The sequence below is a fragment of the Hypanus sabinus genome, unplaced genomic scaffold (assembly GCF_030144855.1).
Source record: "Hypanus sabinus isolate sHypSab1 unplaced genomic scaffold, sHypSab1.hap1 scaffold_398, whole genome shotgun sequence".
In the NCBI taxonomy this organism is placed as follows: Eukaryota; Metazoa; Chordata; class Chondrichthyes; order Myliobatiformes; family Dasyatidae; genus Hypanus; species Hypanus sabinus.
This window is the reverse complement of record NW_026781283.1, coordinates 315,127-329,171: the sequence shown is the minus strand read 5'-3', so window position 1 is coordinate 329,171 and position 14,045 is coordinate 315,127. Positions and strand designations below refer to the sequence as shown.

At 57.1% G+C, this 14,045-nt stretch overlaps 1 protein-coding gene across 1 annotated transcript in view; it reads left to right on the top strand.

Moving 5' to 3' along the window:
• usf2 (upstream transcription factor 2, c-fos interacting) overlaps positions 1 to 14,045 on the top strand; it is a gene marked incomplete at its 5' end in the record, with an annotated part of 108,958 nt that overhangs the window by 93,728 nt on the left and 1,185 nt on the right. Inside the window, one exon of the mRNA XM_059961131.1 lies at positions 136 to 230. Coding sequence (XP_059817114.1) covers positions 136 to 230 — 95 coding nt within the window. The remainder of the gene's footprint in view (positions 1 to 135; positions 231 to 14,045) is intronic.

The following is a 14,045-nucleotide window of genomic DNA, read 5'->3' as shown; positions in this document are numbered from 1 at the left end:
CTCCTCGGATTCAATCTCACTCTGTCCTCTTGTTTTTGCTGCTTTCACTTCCACCTTCCCTGATGAACACCCTCTTTCACCTTCTCTGCCCCTCTCTCCCACCCCATCTCCTTGACCCTCCTTGATCCACCGCAGTGGAGAGGCGGCGTAGGGACAAGATCAACAACTGGATCGTTCAACTTTCAAAGATCATACCCGACTGCAACGCAGACAACACAAAGACCGGACAGGTGAGAAATCGGAGGGTGAGAGTACCTGACCTCCATCTTTCACCTCCTTGTCTCCGACCCCGGGAGTGTGATGGGACGGTGTGGAGGGAGATTCACTCTGTGTCTGACCCCGGGAGTGTGTGATGGGACGGTGTGGAGGGAGATTCACTCTGTGTCTGACCCCGGGAGTGTGTGATGGGAAGATGTGGAGGGAGATTCACTCTGTGTCTGACCCCGGGAGTGTGTGATGGGACGGTGAGGAGGGAGATTCACTCTGTGTCTGACCCCGGGAGTGTGTGATGGGACGGTGTGGAGGGAGATTCACTCTGTGTCTGACCCCGGGAGTGTGTGATGGGACGGTGAGGAGGGAGATTCACTCTGTGTCTGACCCCGGGAGTGTGTGATGGGACGGTGTGGAGGGAGATTCACTCTGTGTCTGACCCCGGGAGTGTGTGATGGGACGGTGTGGAGGGAGATTCACTCTGTGTCTGATCCTGGGAGTGTGTGATGGGAAGATGTGGAGGGAGATTCACTCTGTGTCTGACCCCGGGAGTGTGTGATGGGACGGTGAGGAGGGAGATTCACTCTGTGTCTGACCCCGGGAGTGTGTGATGGGACGGTGTGGAGAGAGCTTTATTCTGTGTCTGACTCTGGCCGTGTGTGATGGGAAGATGTGGAGGGAGCTTCACTCTATGTCTGACCCTGGAATTCTGTGATGGGACAGTGTTGAGGGAGATTCACTCTGTGTCTGACCCTGGGAGTGTGTGATGGGACGGTGTGGAGGGAGATTCACTCTGTGTCTGACCCGGGGAGTCTGTGATGGGAAGATGTGGAGGGAGATTCACTCTGTGTCTGACCCTGGGAGTGTGTGATGGGACGGTGTGGAGGGAGATTCACTCTGTGTCTGATCCTGGGAGTGTGTGATGGGACGGTGTGGAGGGAGATTCACTCTGTGTCTGACCCTGGGAGTGTGTGATGGGACGGTGTGGAGGGAGATTCACTCTGTGTCTGACCCTGGGAGTGTGTGATGGGACGGTGTGGAGGAAGATTCACTCTGTGTCTGACCATGGGAGTGTGTGATGGGACGGTGTGGAGGGAGATTCACTCTGTGTCTGACCCCCCCTTTTTTTTAACAAAATCCTTTATTACAAATTTCGGTGCTATACAATATATACAAAACAGTGGCAAACACAATTACTGCACTACAAATAGACAATAGACATTACACCAGAATGTTGCCATTCACAAGCAGCTCGGCCTGAGTCGGTCCACACAACTGAGCCGCACCGACAGCCACTGAGGTAGGGCAAGGGTCAGCCAGGACCCCGCCCTCCGCCTGAGGAGGGGATTCCCGGCCTGAGGCGACCATGTTCCAGACTCTCAGTAGGTCCTGATAGAAGCCGGGCAGACTCCGCAAAGCAGTACGGCTGACACCCGCCGGTGGTAGCCGCATGTCTTCGTGAAGACAGCAGCCCCTCCGGAGGAAGAAAGTCGCCAACACGTGCCACCTGGGAGGGTGCTCGGCGTACAGGAATCTCTGCAGAGTCCTGAGGCGGAGAGCCGCCAGTCGCGTTCGGACGCACACCAGCGACCGTCCGCCCTCTCCCACTGGGAGACTCAGACCGCTGCAGAGACCCAGTGTTTCCTGTTGCCCCAGAAGAAGTCCACTAACTTCCTCTGCATTCTTGCAACAAACGGGGCAGGAGGGGCCAAGGTGACCATCCGATACCACAACATGGAGGCCACCAGCTGGTTTATGACCACCACCCTGCCTCGATAGGAAAGCACCCTGAGAAGGCCTGACCAGCACCCCAGCCGGGCCATGACTTTCGTCTCCAGGTCCTGCCAGTTCGCCAGCCAGGTCTCCCCAGAAGGACTCAGGCAGTCTTACCCACAGTTGCGACGATGGAGGGAAAATCCCCAGGGACTCCCTGCAGGCCATTAGTCGATGGGGTCGGCATGCAGTTTATATCACCCTCCCCAGGAGACAGGCATTAAGGGGACCCCAGCAGCTCTGGTCCAAGGGATTCACTGGCAGCCTGATGCTGACTGTGAGAGAGCCTGGTCTCCTCTCCACCTGTACTACTTAATACATTTCCCCCCAGGGAGGCGCTTACTGCTAAGTCCTGGGTGGAGGGCTCCAGGTCTGTTTTAGTTGTGCAAACAGGCCCAGCACTAGCTTCCTGCACAACCACACCACCTACCACCGGACTGGTGGCTACATCTGGGGATTCAGGGTTAGACACAATTTCCAACCGGATTCCCACCCCTTTCTGGGACTCCCCCTCCTCTACATTCTCTGCCCTCTTGGCGAAACATTCCCTTCTCCTCTTCAAGCGGGAGGAGCACACAGGTGCGGGATGCACCGATGGAGCGGTACTCTCCGCTCCTATCGCCCCGTCCAACCGTACGCTTCCCCGAGCCTCACTCTCCACCTCAGGGCAAATGGGCGTGAGCTCTGCGGTCTCGGTGGCCGACTTCTTCACGTGTTTCGACTTCTTCCTCGCTTTCTTGCCCCGTCCGGACTCCACCCCGTCCCTCGCCTGAACCTCCCCACACGTAGCCCCAGGATCACCCGCCTGAACCACAGGGGTAGGAGCAGAGACTGGAACAGACGTAGGAACAGGGACAGGGTTAGAGACAGGGTCAGGGGCAGGAGCAGAGACTGGAACAGATGTAGGAATAGGGGCAGGGTTAGAGACAGGGTCAGGGGCAGGAGCAGAGACTGGAACAGATGTAGGAATAGGGGCAGGGTTAGAGACAGGGTCAGGGGCAGGAGCAGAGACTGGAACAGACGTAGGAACAGGGTCAGGGGTAGAGAGGGTCAGGGGCAGGGGCAGGAGCAGAGACTGGAACAGACGTAGGAACAGGGACAGGGTTAGAGACAGGGTCAGGGGCAGGGGCAGGAGCAGGGGCCGGCACAGGTGTAGGATCAGGGATGGGATCAGGGGCAGAATTAGCTGGGGCACTGGTTCCCGAAGTGGACTCTCTGGGTTTTCGGGTGTTCGGACAGTCCCTCCGAAAGTGCCCCACCGCCCCGCACGCATGGCACCGTGGGCGCTCAGAGCTCCAATACCCCTGATAATCTACCCCCTCGTGCCGGACAGTAAACCGGCCCTCAACTTCATCCTCCCTTTCCAGTTTCATGAATACCTGTCGCCGGAAAGAGATTACGGTCCGGAGGGTGCGCCTCCTGAATTTGTGCCTGACGGCAGTTATCTCTGACCGTACTTGCCCCAAGCGGGCCAATGCGGGAAGCAGGTCCTCGTTGGGGATGAAAGGCTGTACGTGACCGAGGACGATGCGTTGTGTGGGAGCCGTCACTAGCTCCATCTGTAAAAAGATGTTCTCCACCGTGATCCCTCTACTGAGGGCCCGATGCACCAACTCATCATTCCTCAGATAAAACACCGCCTTCCCGAACTCCTTCTCAGCGGCCAAAACACCATCTCTCCCCAACAAGTCCTCCACAGCCTCCGCGCACTTTTCCAGGGTAGTTCCAGTTCGCAAAATACATTGCACCCCGCGTTCAACTTTCACCGTCCGAAACAGGGCGTTGTCCGAGGCCGGAGAGGCAGCCGCCTTTGCATAACTCCCCGAAGGCCTGCGACTCCCTGTAGACCGATCCGTCATGTTGCTGGTGTGTCTGAATCGAGAATGATACGGTGGTGGTGTTTATAAAGTCCTGGAGCGAGTTGAGTAACTGGCGGGAAAAGTTTGTACTCGACGGTACCTTGCTGGCTCCGTGCCAGAAATTCCAACGCCAGGAAAGGCTCCGTTAGTCCTGTAGAAACTTCCAGGCCGTGAGAGGTCGAGACGTCTCAAACGACAGTTCGGCTCCAACACCGAACGAGAATCCCGACGATAGAGATGGAAGGAGGTTGCCCCGATCTCAGTGGGGACAAACGTCGTTTGCCTCCAATTTTTGGAGCGAACCTGCTCCCTGGTGAGTTGCCAGCCGCCACAGCAGGGTGATACGCAGTTCGAAGCCGTAAACGAACCCCATCCAAACTGGCAGAAAAACTCCAAATGAAGCTTCCACTCTAAACCAGCCGCTCACTTAGAAGTTCAAGGGACGTTGGAAACCAATTTCCAAGTAACTCTCGACCTTCATAAAGCAGTTTTTCCTCGATTTCTCCCAGCGCAACCAGAACAGCTCCACTCTGTGTCTGACCCCGGGAGTGTGTGACGAGACGGTGTGGAGGGAGATTCACTCTGTATCTGACCCCGGGAGTGTGTGACGAGACGGTGTGGAGGGAGATTCACTCTGTGTCTGACCCCAGGAGTGTGTGATGGGACGGTGTGGAGGGTGATTCACTCTGTGTCTGACCCCGGGAGTGTGTGATGGGACGGTGTGGAGGGAGATTCACTCTGTCTGACCCCGGGAGTGTGTGATGGGACGGTGTGGAGGGAGATTCACTCTGTGTCTGACCCCGGGAGTGTGTGATGGGACGGTGTGGAGGGAGATTCACTCTGTGTCTGACCCCGGGAGTGTGTGATGCGACAGTGTGGAGGGAGATTCACTCTGTGTCTGACCCCGGGAGTGTGTGATGGGACGGAGTGGAGGGAGATTCACTCTATGTCTGACCCTGGGAGTGTGTGATGGGACGGTGTGGAGGGAGATTCACTCTGTGTCTGATGCTGGGAGTGTATGATGGGCCGGTGTGGAGGGAGATTCACTCTGTGTCTGACCCCGGGAGTGTGTGATGGGACGGTGTGGAGGGAGATTCACTCTGTGTCTGATGCTGGGAGTGTATGATGGGCCGGTGTGGAGGGAGATTCACTCTGTGTCTGACCCCAGGAGTGTGTGATGGGACAGTGTGGAGGGAGATTCACTCTGTGTCTGATGCTGGGAGTGTGTGATGTGACGGTGTGGAGGGAGATTCACTCTGTGTCTGACCCCGGGAGTGTGTGACGAGACGGTGTGGAGGGAGATTCACTCTGTGTCTGATGCTGGGAGTGTATGATGGGCCGGTGTGGAGGGAGATTCACTCTGTGTCTGACCCCAGGAGTGTGTGATGGGCCGGTGTGGAGGGAGATTCACTCTGTGTCTGACTCTGGGAGTGTGTGATGGGACGGTGTGGAGGGAGATTCACTCTGTGTCTGACCCTGGGAGAGTGTGATGGGCCGGTGTGGAGGGATATTAACTCTGTGTCTGACCCCGGGAGTGTGTGACGAGACGGTGTGGAGGGAGATTCACTCTGTGTCTGACCCCGGCAATGTGTGATGGGACAGTGTGGAGGGAGATTCACTCTGTGTCTGAACCCGGGAGTGTGTGATGGGACGGTGTGCAGGGAGATTCACTCTATGTCTGACCCCGGGAGTGTGTGATGGGACGGTGTGGAGGGAGATTCACTCTATGTCTGACCCCGGGAGTGTGTGATGAGACGGTGTGGAGGGAGATTCACTCTGTGTCTGACCCCGGCAGTGTGTGATGGGACAGTGTGGAGGGAGATTCACTCTGTGTCTGAACCCGGGAGTGTGTGATGGGACGGTGTGGAGGGAGATTCACTCTATGTCTGACCCCGGGAGTGTGTGATGGGACGGTGTGGAGGGAGATTCACTCTATGTCTGACCCCGGGAGTGTGTGATGAGACGGTGTGGAGGGAGATTCACTCTGTGTCTGACCCCAGGAATGTGTGATGGGACGGTGTGGAGGGAGATTCACTCTATGTCTGACCCCGGGAGTGTGTGATGGGACGGTGTGGAGGGAGATTCACTCTGTGTCTGACCCCGGGAGTGTGTGATGGGAGAGTGTGGAAGGAGGTTCACTCTGTGTCTGACCCCGGGAGTGTGTGATGGGACGGTGTGGAGGGAGATTCACTCTATGTCTGACCCTGGGAGTGTGTGATGGGACGGTGTGGAGGGAGATTCACTCTGTGTCTGATGCTGGGAGTGTATGATGGGCCGGTGTGGAGGGAGATTCACTCTGTGTCTGACCCCGGGAGTGTGTGATGGGACGGTGTGGAGGGAGATTCACTCTGTGTCTGATGCTGGGAGTGTATGATGGGCCGGTGTGGAGGGAGATTCACTCTGTGTCTGACCCCAGGAGTGTGTGATGGGACGGTGTGGAGGGAGATTCACTCTGTGTCTGACCCCGGGAGAGTGTGATGGGCCGGTGTGGAGGGATATTAACTCTGTGTCTGACCCCGGGAGTGTGTGACGAGACGGTGTGGAGGGAGATTCACTCTGTGTCTGACCCCGGCAATGTGTGATGGGACAGTGTGGAGGGAGATTCACTCTGTGTCTGAACCCGGGAGTGTGTGATGGGACGGTGTGGAGGGAGATTCACTCTATGTCTGACCCCGGGAGTGTGTGATGGGACGGTGTGGAGGGAGGTTCACTCTGTGTCTGACCCCGGGAGTGTGTGATGGGACGGTGTGGAGGGAGATTCACTATGTCTGACCCTGGGAGTGTGTGATGGGACGGTGTGGAGGGAGATTCACTCTGTGTCTGATGCTGGGAGTGTATGATGGGCCGGTGTGGAGGGAGATTCACTCTGTGTCTGACCCCGGGAGTGTGTGATGGGACGGTGTGGAGGGAGATTCACTCTGTGTCTGATGCTGGGAGTGTGTGATGTGACGGTGTGGAGGGAGATTCACTCTGTGTCTGACCCCGGGAGTGTGTGACGAGACGGTGTGGAGGGAGATTCACTCTGTGTCTGATGCTGGGAGTGTATGATGGGCCGGTGTGGAGGGAGATTCACTCTGTGTCTGACCCCAGGAGTGTGTGATGGGACGGTGTGGAGGGAGATTCACTCTGTGTCTGACCCCGGGAGAGTGTGATGGGCCGGTGTGGAGGGATATTAACTCTGTGTCTGACCCCGGGAGTGTGTGACGAGACGGTGTGGAGGGAGATTCACTCTGTGTCTGACCCCGGCAATGTGTGATGGGACAGTGTGGAGGGAGATTCACTCTGTGTCTGAACCCGGGAGTGTGTGATGGGACGGTGTGCAGGGAGATTCACTCTATGTCTGACCCCGGGAGTGTGTGATGAGACGGTGTGGAGGGAGATTCACTCTGTGTCTGACCCCGGCAGTGTGTGATGGGACAGTGTGGAGGGAGATTCACTCTGTGTCTGAACCCGGGAGTGTGTGATGGGACGGTGTGGAGGGAGATTCACTCTATGTCTGACCCCGGGAGTGTGTGATGGGACGGTGTGGAGGGAGATTCACTCTATGTCTGACCCCGGGAGTGTGTGATGAGACGGTGTGGAGGGAGATTCACTCTGTGTCTGACCCCAGGAATGTGTGATGGGACGGTGTGGAGGGAGATTCACTCTATGTCTGACCCCGGGAGTGTGTGATGGGACGGTGTGGAGGGAGATTCACTCTGTGTCTGACCCCGGGAGTGTGTGATGGGACGGTGTGGAGGGAGATTCACTCTATGTCTGACCCTGGGAGTGTGTGATGGGACGGTGTGGAGGGAGATTCACTCTGTGTCTGATGCTGGGAGTGTATGATGGGCCGGTGTGGAGGGAGATTCACTCTGTGTCTGACCCCGGGAGTGTGTGATGGGACGGTGTGGAGGGAGATTCACTCTGTGTCTGATGCTGGGAGTGTATGATGGGCCGGTGTGGAGGGAGATTCACTCTGTGTCTGACCCCAGGAGTGTGTGATGGGACGGTGTGGAGGGAGATTCACTCTGTGTCTGACCCCGGGAGAGTGTGATGGGCCGGTGTGGAGGGATATTAACTCTGTGTCTGACCCCGGGAGTGTGTGACGAGACGGTGTGGAGGGAGATTCACTCTGTGTCTGACCCCGGCAATGTGTGATGGGACAGTGTGGAGGGAGATTCACTCTGTGTCTGAACCCGGGAGTGTGTGATGGGACGGTGTGGAGGGAGATTCACTCTATGTCTGACCCCGGGAGTGTGTGATGGGACGGTGTGGAGGGAGGTTCACTCTGTGTCTGACCCCGGGAGTGTGTGATGGGACGGTGTGGAGGGAGATTCACTCTATGTCTGACCCTGGGAGTGTATGATGGGCCGGTGTGGAGGGAGATTCACTCTGTGTCTGACCCCGGGAGTGTGTGATGGGACGGTGTGGAGGGAGATTCACTCTGTGTCTGATGCTGGGAGTGTATGATGGGCCGGTGTGGAGGGAGATTCACTCTGTGTCTGACCCCAGGAGTGTGTGATGGGACAGTGTGGAGGGAGATTCACTCTGTGTCTGATGCTGGGAGTGTGTGATGTGACGGTGTGGAGGGAGATTCACTCTGTGTCTGACCCCGGGAGTGTGTGACGAGACGGTGTGGAGGGAGATTCACTCTGTGTCTGATGCTGGGAGTGTATGATGGGCCGGTGTGGAGGGAGATTCACTCTGTGTCTGACCCCAGGAGTGTGTGATGGGACGGTGTGGAGGGAGATTCACTCTGTGTCTGACCCCGGGAGAGTGTGATGGGCCGGTGTGGAGGGATATTAACTCTGTGTCTGACCCCTTTTTTTTTTTATTACAAAATCCTTTATTACAAATTTCGGTGCTATACAATATATACAAAACAGTGGCAAACACAATTACTGCACTACAAATAGACAATAGACATTACACCAGAATGTTGCCATCCCTATCCACGATGGCATTTACACCCCGCGGAGCCCAACGGTCTCGAAACTCCTCCAAGGCCGCCGTGGACTGCGCGTGTTCCTTTTCAATAGTTACCCGAGCACGAACATACCCCCTAAACATTGCCAGGCAGTCTGCCCGGAGAGATCCTCCCGCCACCCGTTTCCAAGACCCTCGGATGGCGGATTTCGCCAGCCCCAGGAGCAAGTTGACTAGGACATCCTCATCCCTCCGTGCCCCCTTCCTTACTGGATGACCATATATAAACAGGGTGGGACTAAAATGCAGCCAGAAGGCGAGAAGCAGCCCACGCAAATATGCAAAAAGAGGCTGCAGCCTCACACACTCCATGTACATGTGGTACACGGTCTCCTCCGGCCCGCAGAAGTGGCATGTGGGTGGGAAGTCCATGTACAAACTGAAAAACTTATTGCAGGGCACTGCCCTATGCAGTACCCTCCAGCCGAGATCCCCCGGGTGCATGGGAAGAACCCCGGCATAAAGGGACTTCCAGTGGGGACCCTCCTCACCTCTGGGTGGAAGGACCGACCGCCATGGCGTGTCGGGACGGTGTACAAGGGCAAGGAAGTGGAGGATGTGGAGTAGCAGCCCATACAGATACCTCCTACTTGCATCCCTGAATGGGACTGTGGGTATCGATGAGAGACGGCCCAAGTTGTGCGGACACGGCTCCCGGAGAAGATTGCGGGGTCTGGGCCCGACCAGCAGCTCGGCCTGAGTCGGTCCACACAACTGAGCCGCACCGACAGCCACTGAGGTAGGGCAAGGGTCGGCCAGGACCCCGCCCTCCGCCGGAGGAGGGGATTCCCGGCCTGAGGCGACCATGTTCCAGACTCTCAGTAGGTCCTGATAGAAGCCGGGCAGACTCCGCAAAGCAGTACGGCTGACACCCGCCGGTGGTAGCCGCATGTCTTCATGAAGACAGCAGCCCCTCCGGAGGAAGAAAGTCGCCAACACGTGCCACCTGGGAGGGTGCTCGGCGTACAGGAATCTCTGCAGAGTCCTGAGGCGGAGAGCCGCCAGTCGCGTTGGGACGCACACCAGCGACTGTCCGCCCTCTCCCACTGGGAGACTCAGACTGCTGCAGAGACCCAGTGTTTCCTGTTGCCCCAGAAGAAGTCCACTAACTTCCTCTGCATTCTTGCAACAAACGGGGCAGGAGGGGCCAAGGTGACCATCCGATACCACAACATGGAGGCCACCAGCTGGTTTATGACCACCACCCTGCCTCGATAGGAAAGCACCCTGAGAAGACCTGACCAGCGCCCCAGCCGGGCCATGACTTTCATCTCCAGGTCCTGCCAGTTCGCCAGCCAGGTCTCCCCAGAAGGACTCAGGTAGACTCCCAGATAGAGGAGACGCCTAGTACTCCACTCAAAAGCTCTCATCTCCTCCGGCAGGGAGTCCACCTGCCACTGACCCACTAAGAGTCCGGAACATTTCGCCCAGTTGATCCTGGCGGAGGATGCTGCCGAGAAAATGTCTTGGCACTCGCGCATCCTCCGCAGGTCTGTCATCATGAGGAGTACATCATCGGCGTAGGCTGAGAGGACGACCTCCATGTCCGGTTCACGCAGAACCAGACCTGTCAGCCTTCGCCGTAGGAGGCTCAGGAATGGCTCGACACAGATCGCGTACAATTGACCGGACATGGGGCATCCCTGACGTACTCCTCTCCTGAAGGGAATGGGCGCTGCCAGTGATCCATTGACCTTAACAAGGCACTCTGCGGCAGAGTAGAGGAGCCGAACTCGGGCCACAAAGTGTGGTCTGAGCCCAAAGGCCTGCAGAGTGCCCACCAAGAAACTGTGGTCTACCCGGTCAAACGCCTTCTCCTGGTCAAGAGAAAGAAACGCTGTCGGGGACCCAGTCTCCCGGTGCAGGTGGATCAGGTCCCGTACTAGGTGGACTTTGTCCTGGATGGAGTGGCCCAGGACCCAGTCTCCCGCTGCAGGTGGATCAGGTCCCGTACTGGGTGGACATTGTCCTGGATGGAGCGGCCTGGGACCGTGTAAGATTGGTCAGGATGAATCACCTGTCTCAATACTGAACCAGGACGGTTGGCCATTACCCGGGCGAAGATCTTGTAGTCCGCACACAAGAGGGAGACCGGGCGCCAGTCCTTTAGCAGGCGAAGGTCACACTTCTTGGGCAGCAGGACCACGACAGCTCTCCGCCATGAGAGGGGCAATTCCCCGGTGGCTAGGCTCTCCCCTAGAACAAGGCTGTAATCGACCCCCAGGACATCCCAAAAAGCCTGATAAAACTCCACACTCAGACCATCTAAGCCAGGGGACTTACCCCTCCGGAGTTGCCGAAGGGCAGCAGACAGCTCCTCCCCAGTCAGGGAGGCGTCCAGACGCGCTGCGTCATCAGGGCTGACCTTTGGCAAATCTTCCCAGACCTCAGTGCACGCCCCCGCATTTGACGGATCCGGTGAGAATAAGGACCGATAGAAAGTGCGGACTTCTTTGATAATTTCGTCGGGATCTGTGATGGAGGAGCCATCAGCAGCCAGTAGCTCCACCAGCTGCTTTTGAACTCCCCGCCACTTCTCCAACGAGTAGAAGAAGGGTGAGCCGCGGTCCAAATCTTGCAGCATTTGGATCCGCGACCTCACATATGCACCTCGGGACTGCTGAAGCTGCAGATTCCTGAGTGCATCCTTCTTCTCCTGGTATTCCTGCCACGTTTGATGGTCTCCACCGGTCGAACCAAGACTGGACTCTAGGTCAAGCAACGCTCTCTCAAGCCGCTCAATCTCAGAGTCACGCCTCTTTGTCGACCCCCTAGTGTACTCCCGACATAAAAACCGGACGTGGGCCTTGCCCACATCCCACCACAGCCGTAGGGAGCCAAACTCTCTCCGTCTCCCTCTCCAGGTGGCCCAGAACGCTCGGAGTGAATCCCGGAATCGGCTCTCCTCCAGCAGCCGGTTGTTAAAGTGCCAATACCCAGACCCCACCCGAGGGTGCAGAGGAGTAAATTCCACCCACACAAGGTGATGATCCGAGCACGACACTGGCTGCATGGAGGACGCCGACACGCGGGAGACATAAGCCCGAGAGATATACAGGCGGTCTATCCGGAAACCCCCCTCTCTCGATCTTCTGGAGAAGGCGCTAGAGTCGGGGTGAAGATTCCGCCAGCTGTCCACCAAGTCAAAGGAGCCGACTAGCTCCCTCCGAAAGTGCCCCACCTCCCCGCACGCATGGCACCGTGGGCGCTCAGAGCTCCAATACCCCTGATAATCTAACCCCTCGTGCCGGACAGTAAACCGGCCCTCAACTTCATCCTCCTTTTCCAGTTTCATGAATACCTGTCGCTGGAAAGAGATTACGGTCCGGAGGGTGCGCCTCCTGAATTTGTGCCTGACGGCAGTTATCTCTGACCGTACTTGCCCCAAGCGGGCCAATGCGGGAAGCAGGTCCTCGTTGGGGATGAAAGGCTGTACGTGACCGAGGACGATGCGTTGTGTGGGAGCTGTCACTAGCTCCATCTGTAAAAAGATGTTCTCCACCGTGATCCCTCTACTGAGGGCCCGATGCACCAACTCATCATTCCTCAGATAAAACACCGCCTTCCCGAACTCCTTCTCAGCGGCCAAAACAACATCTCTCCCCAACAAGTCCTCCACAGCCTCCGCGCACTTTTCCAGGGTAGTTCCAGTTCGCAAAATACATTGCACCCCGCGTTCAACTTTCACCGTCCGAAACAGGGCGTTGTCCGAGGCCGGAGAGGCAGCCGCCTTTGCATAACTCCCCGAAGGCCTGCGACTCCCTGTAGACTGGTCTGGCGTGTTACTTGTGTGTCCGAACCGAGAATGATACGGTGGTGGTGTTTGTAAAGTCCTGGAGCGAGTTGAGTAACTGGCGGGAAAAGTTTGTACTCGACGGTACCTTGCTGGCTCAGTGCCAGAAATTCCAACGCCAGGAAAGGCTCCGTTAGTCCTGTAGAAACTTCCAGGCCGTGAGAGGTCGAGACGTCTCAAACGACAGTTCGGCTCCAACACCGAACGAGAATCCTGACGATAGAGATGGAAGGAGGTTGCCCCGATGTCAGTGGGGACAAACAACGTCGTTTGCCTCCGGTTTTGGGAGCGAAACTGCTTCACGGCGAGTTGCCAGCCGCCACAGCAGAGTGCTACGCAGTTCGAAGCCGTAAACGAACCCCGTCCAAACTGGCAGAAAAACTCCAAACGAAGCTTCCACTCTAAACCAGCCGCTCACTTAGAAGTTCAAGGGACGTTGGAAACCAATTTCCAAGCCATTCAAGACCTTCATAAAGTGGTTTTTCCCCGATTTCTCCCAGCGCAATCAGAACAGCTCCACTCTGTGTCTGACCCCGGGAGTGTGTGACGAGACGGTGTGGAGGGAGATTCACTCTGTGTCTGACCCCGGGAGTGTGTGATGGGACGGTGTGGAGGGAGATTCACTCTGTGTCTGACCCCGGGAGTGTGTGATGGGACGGTGTGGAGGGAGATTCACTCTGTGTCTGACCCCGGGAGTGTGTGACGGGACGGTGTGGAGGGAGATTCACTCTATGTCTGACCCCGGGAGTGTGTGATGGGACGGTGTGGAGGGAGATTCACTCTGTGTCTGACCCTGGGAGTGTGTGATGGGACGGTGTGGAGGGAGATTCACTCTGTGTCCGACCCCGGGAGTGTGTGATGGGACGGTGTGGAGGGAGATTCACTCTGTGTCTGACCCCGGGAATGTGTGATGGGACGGTGTGGAGGGAGATTCACTCTGTGCCTGACCCCAGGAGTGTGTGATGGGACGGTGTGGAGGGAGATTCACTCTGTGTCTGACCCCAGGAGTGTGTGATGGGACGGTGTGGAGGGAGATTCACTCTGTGTCTGACCCCGGGAGAGTGTGATGGGACGGTGTGGAGGGAGATTCACTCTGTGTCTGACCCTGGGAGTGTGTGATGGGACGGTGTGGAGGGAGTTTCACTCTGTGTCTGACCCCAGGAGTGTGTGATGGGACGGTGTGGAGGGAGTTTCACTCTGTGTCTGACCCCAGGAGTGTGTGATGGGACAGTGGGAGGGAGATTCACTCTGTGTCTGACCCCGGGAGTGTGTGATGGGACGGTGTGGAGGGAGATTTACTCTGTGTCTGACCCCGGGAGTGTGTGATGGGACGGTGTGGAGGGAGATTCACTCTGTGTCTGACTCCGGGAGTGTGTGATGGGACGGTGTGGAGGGAGATTCACTCTGTGTCTGACCCCGGGAGTGTGTGATGGGTCGGTGTG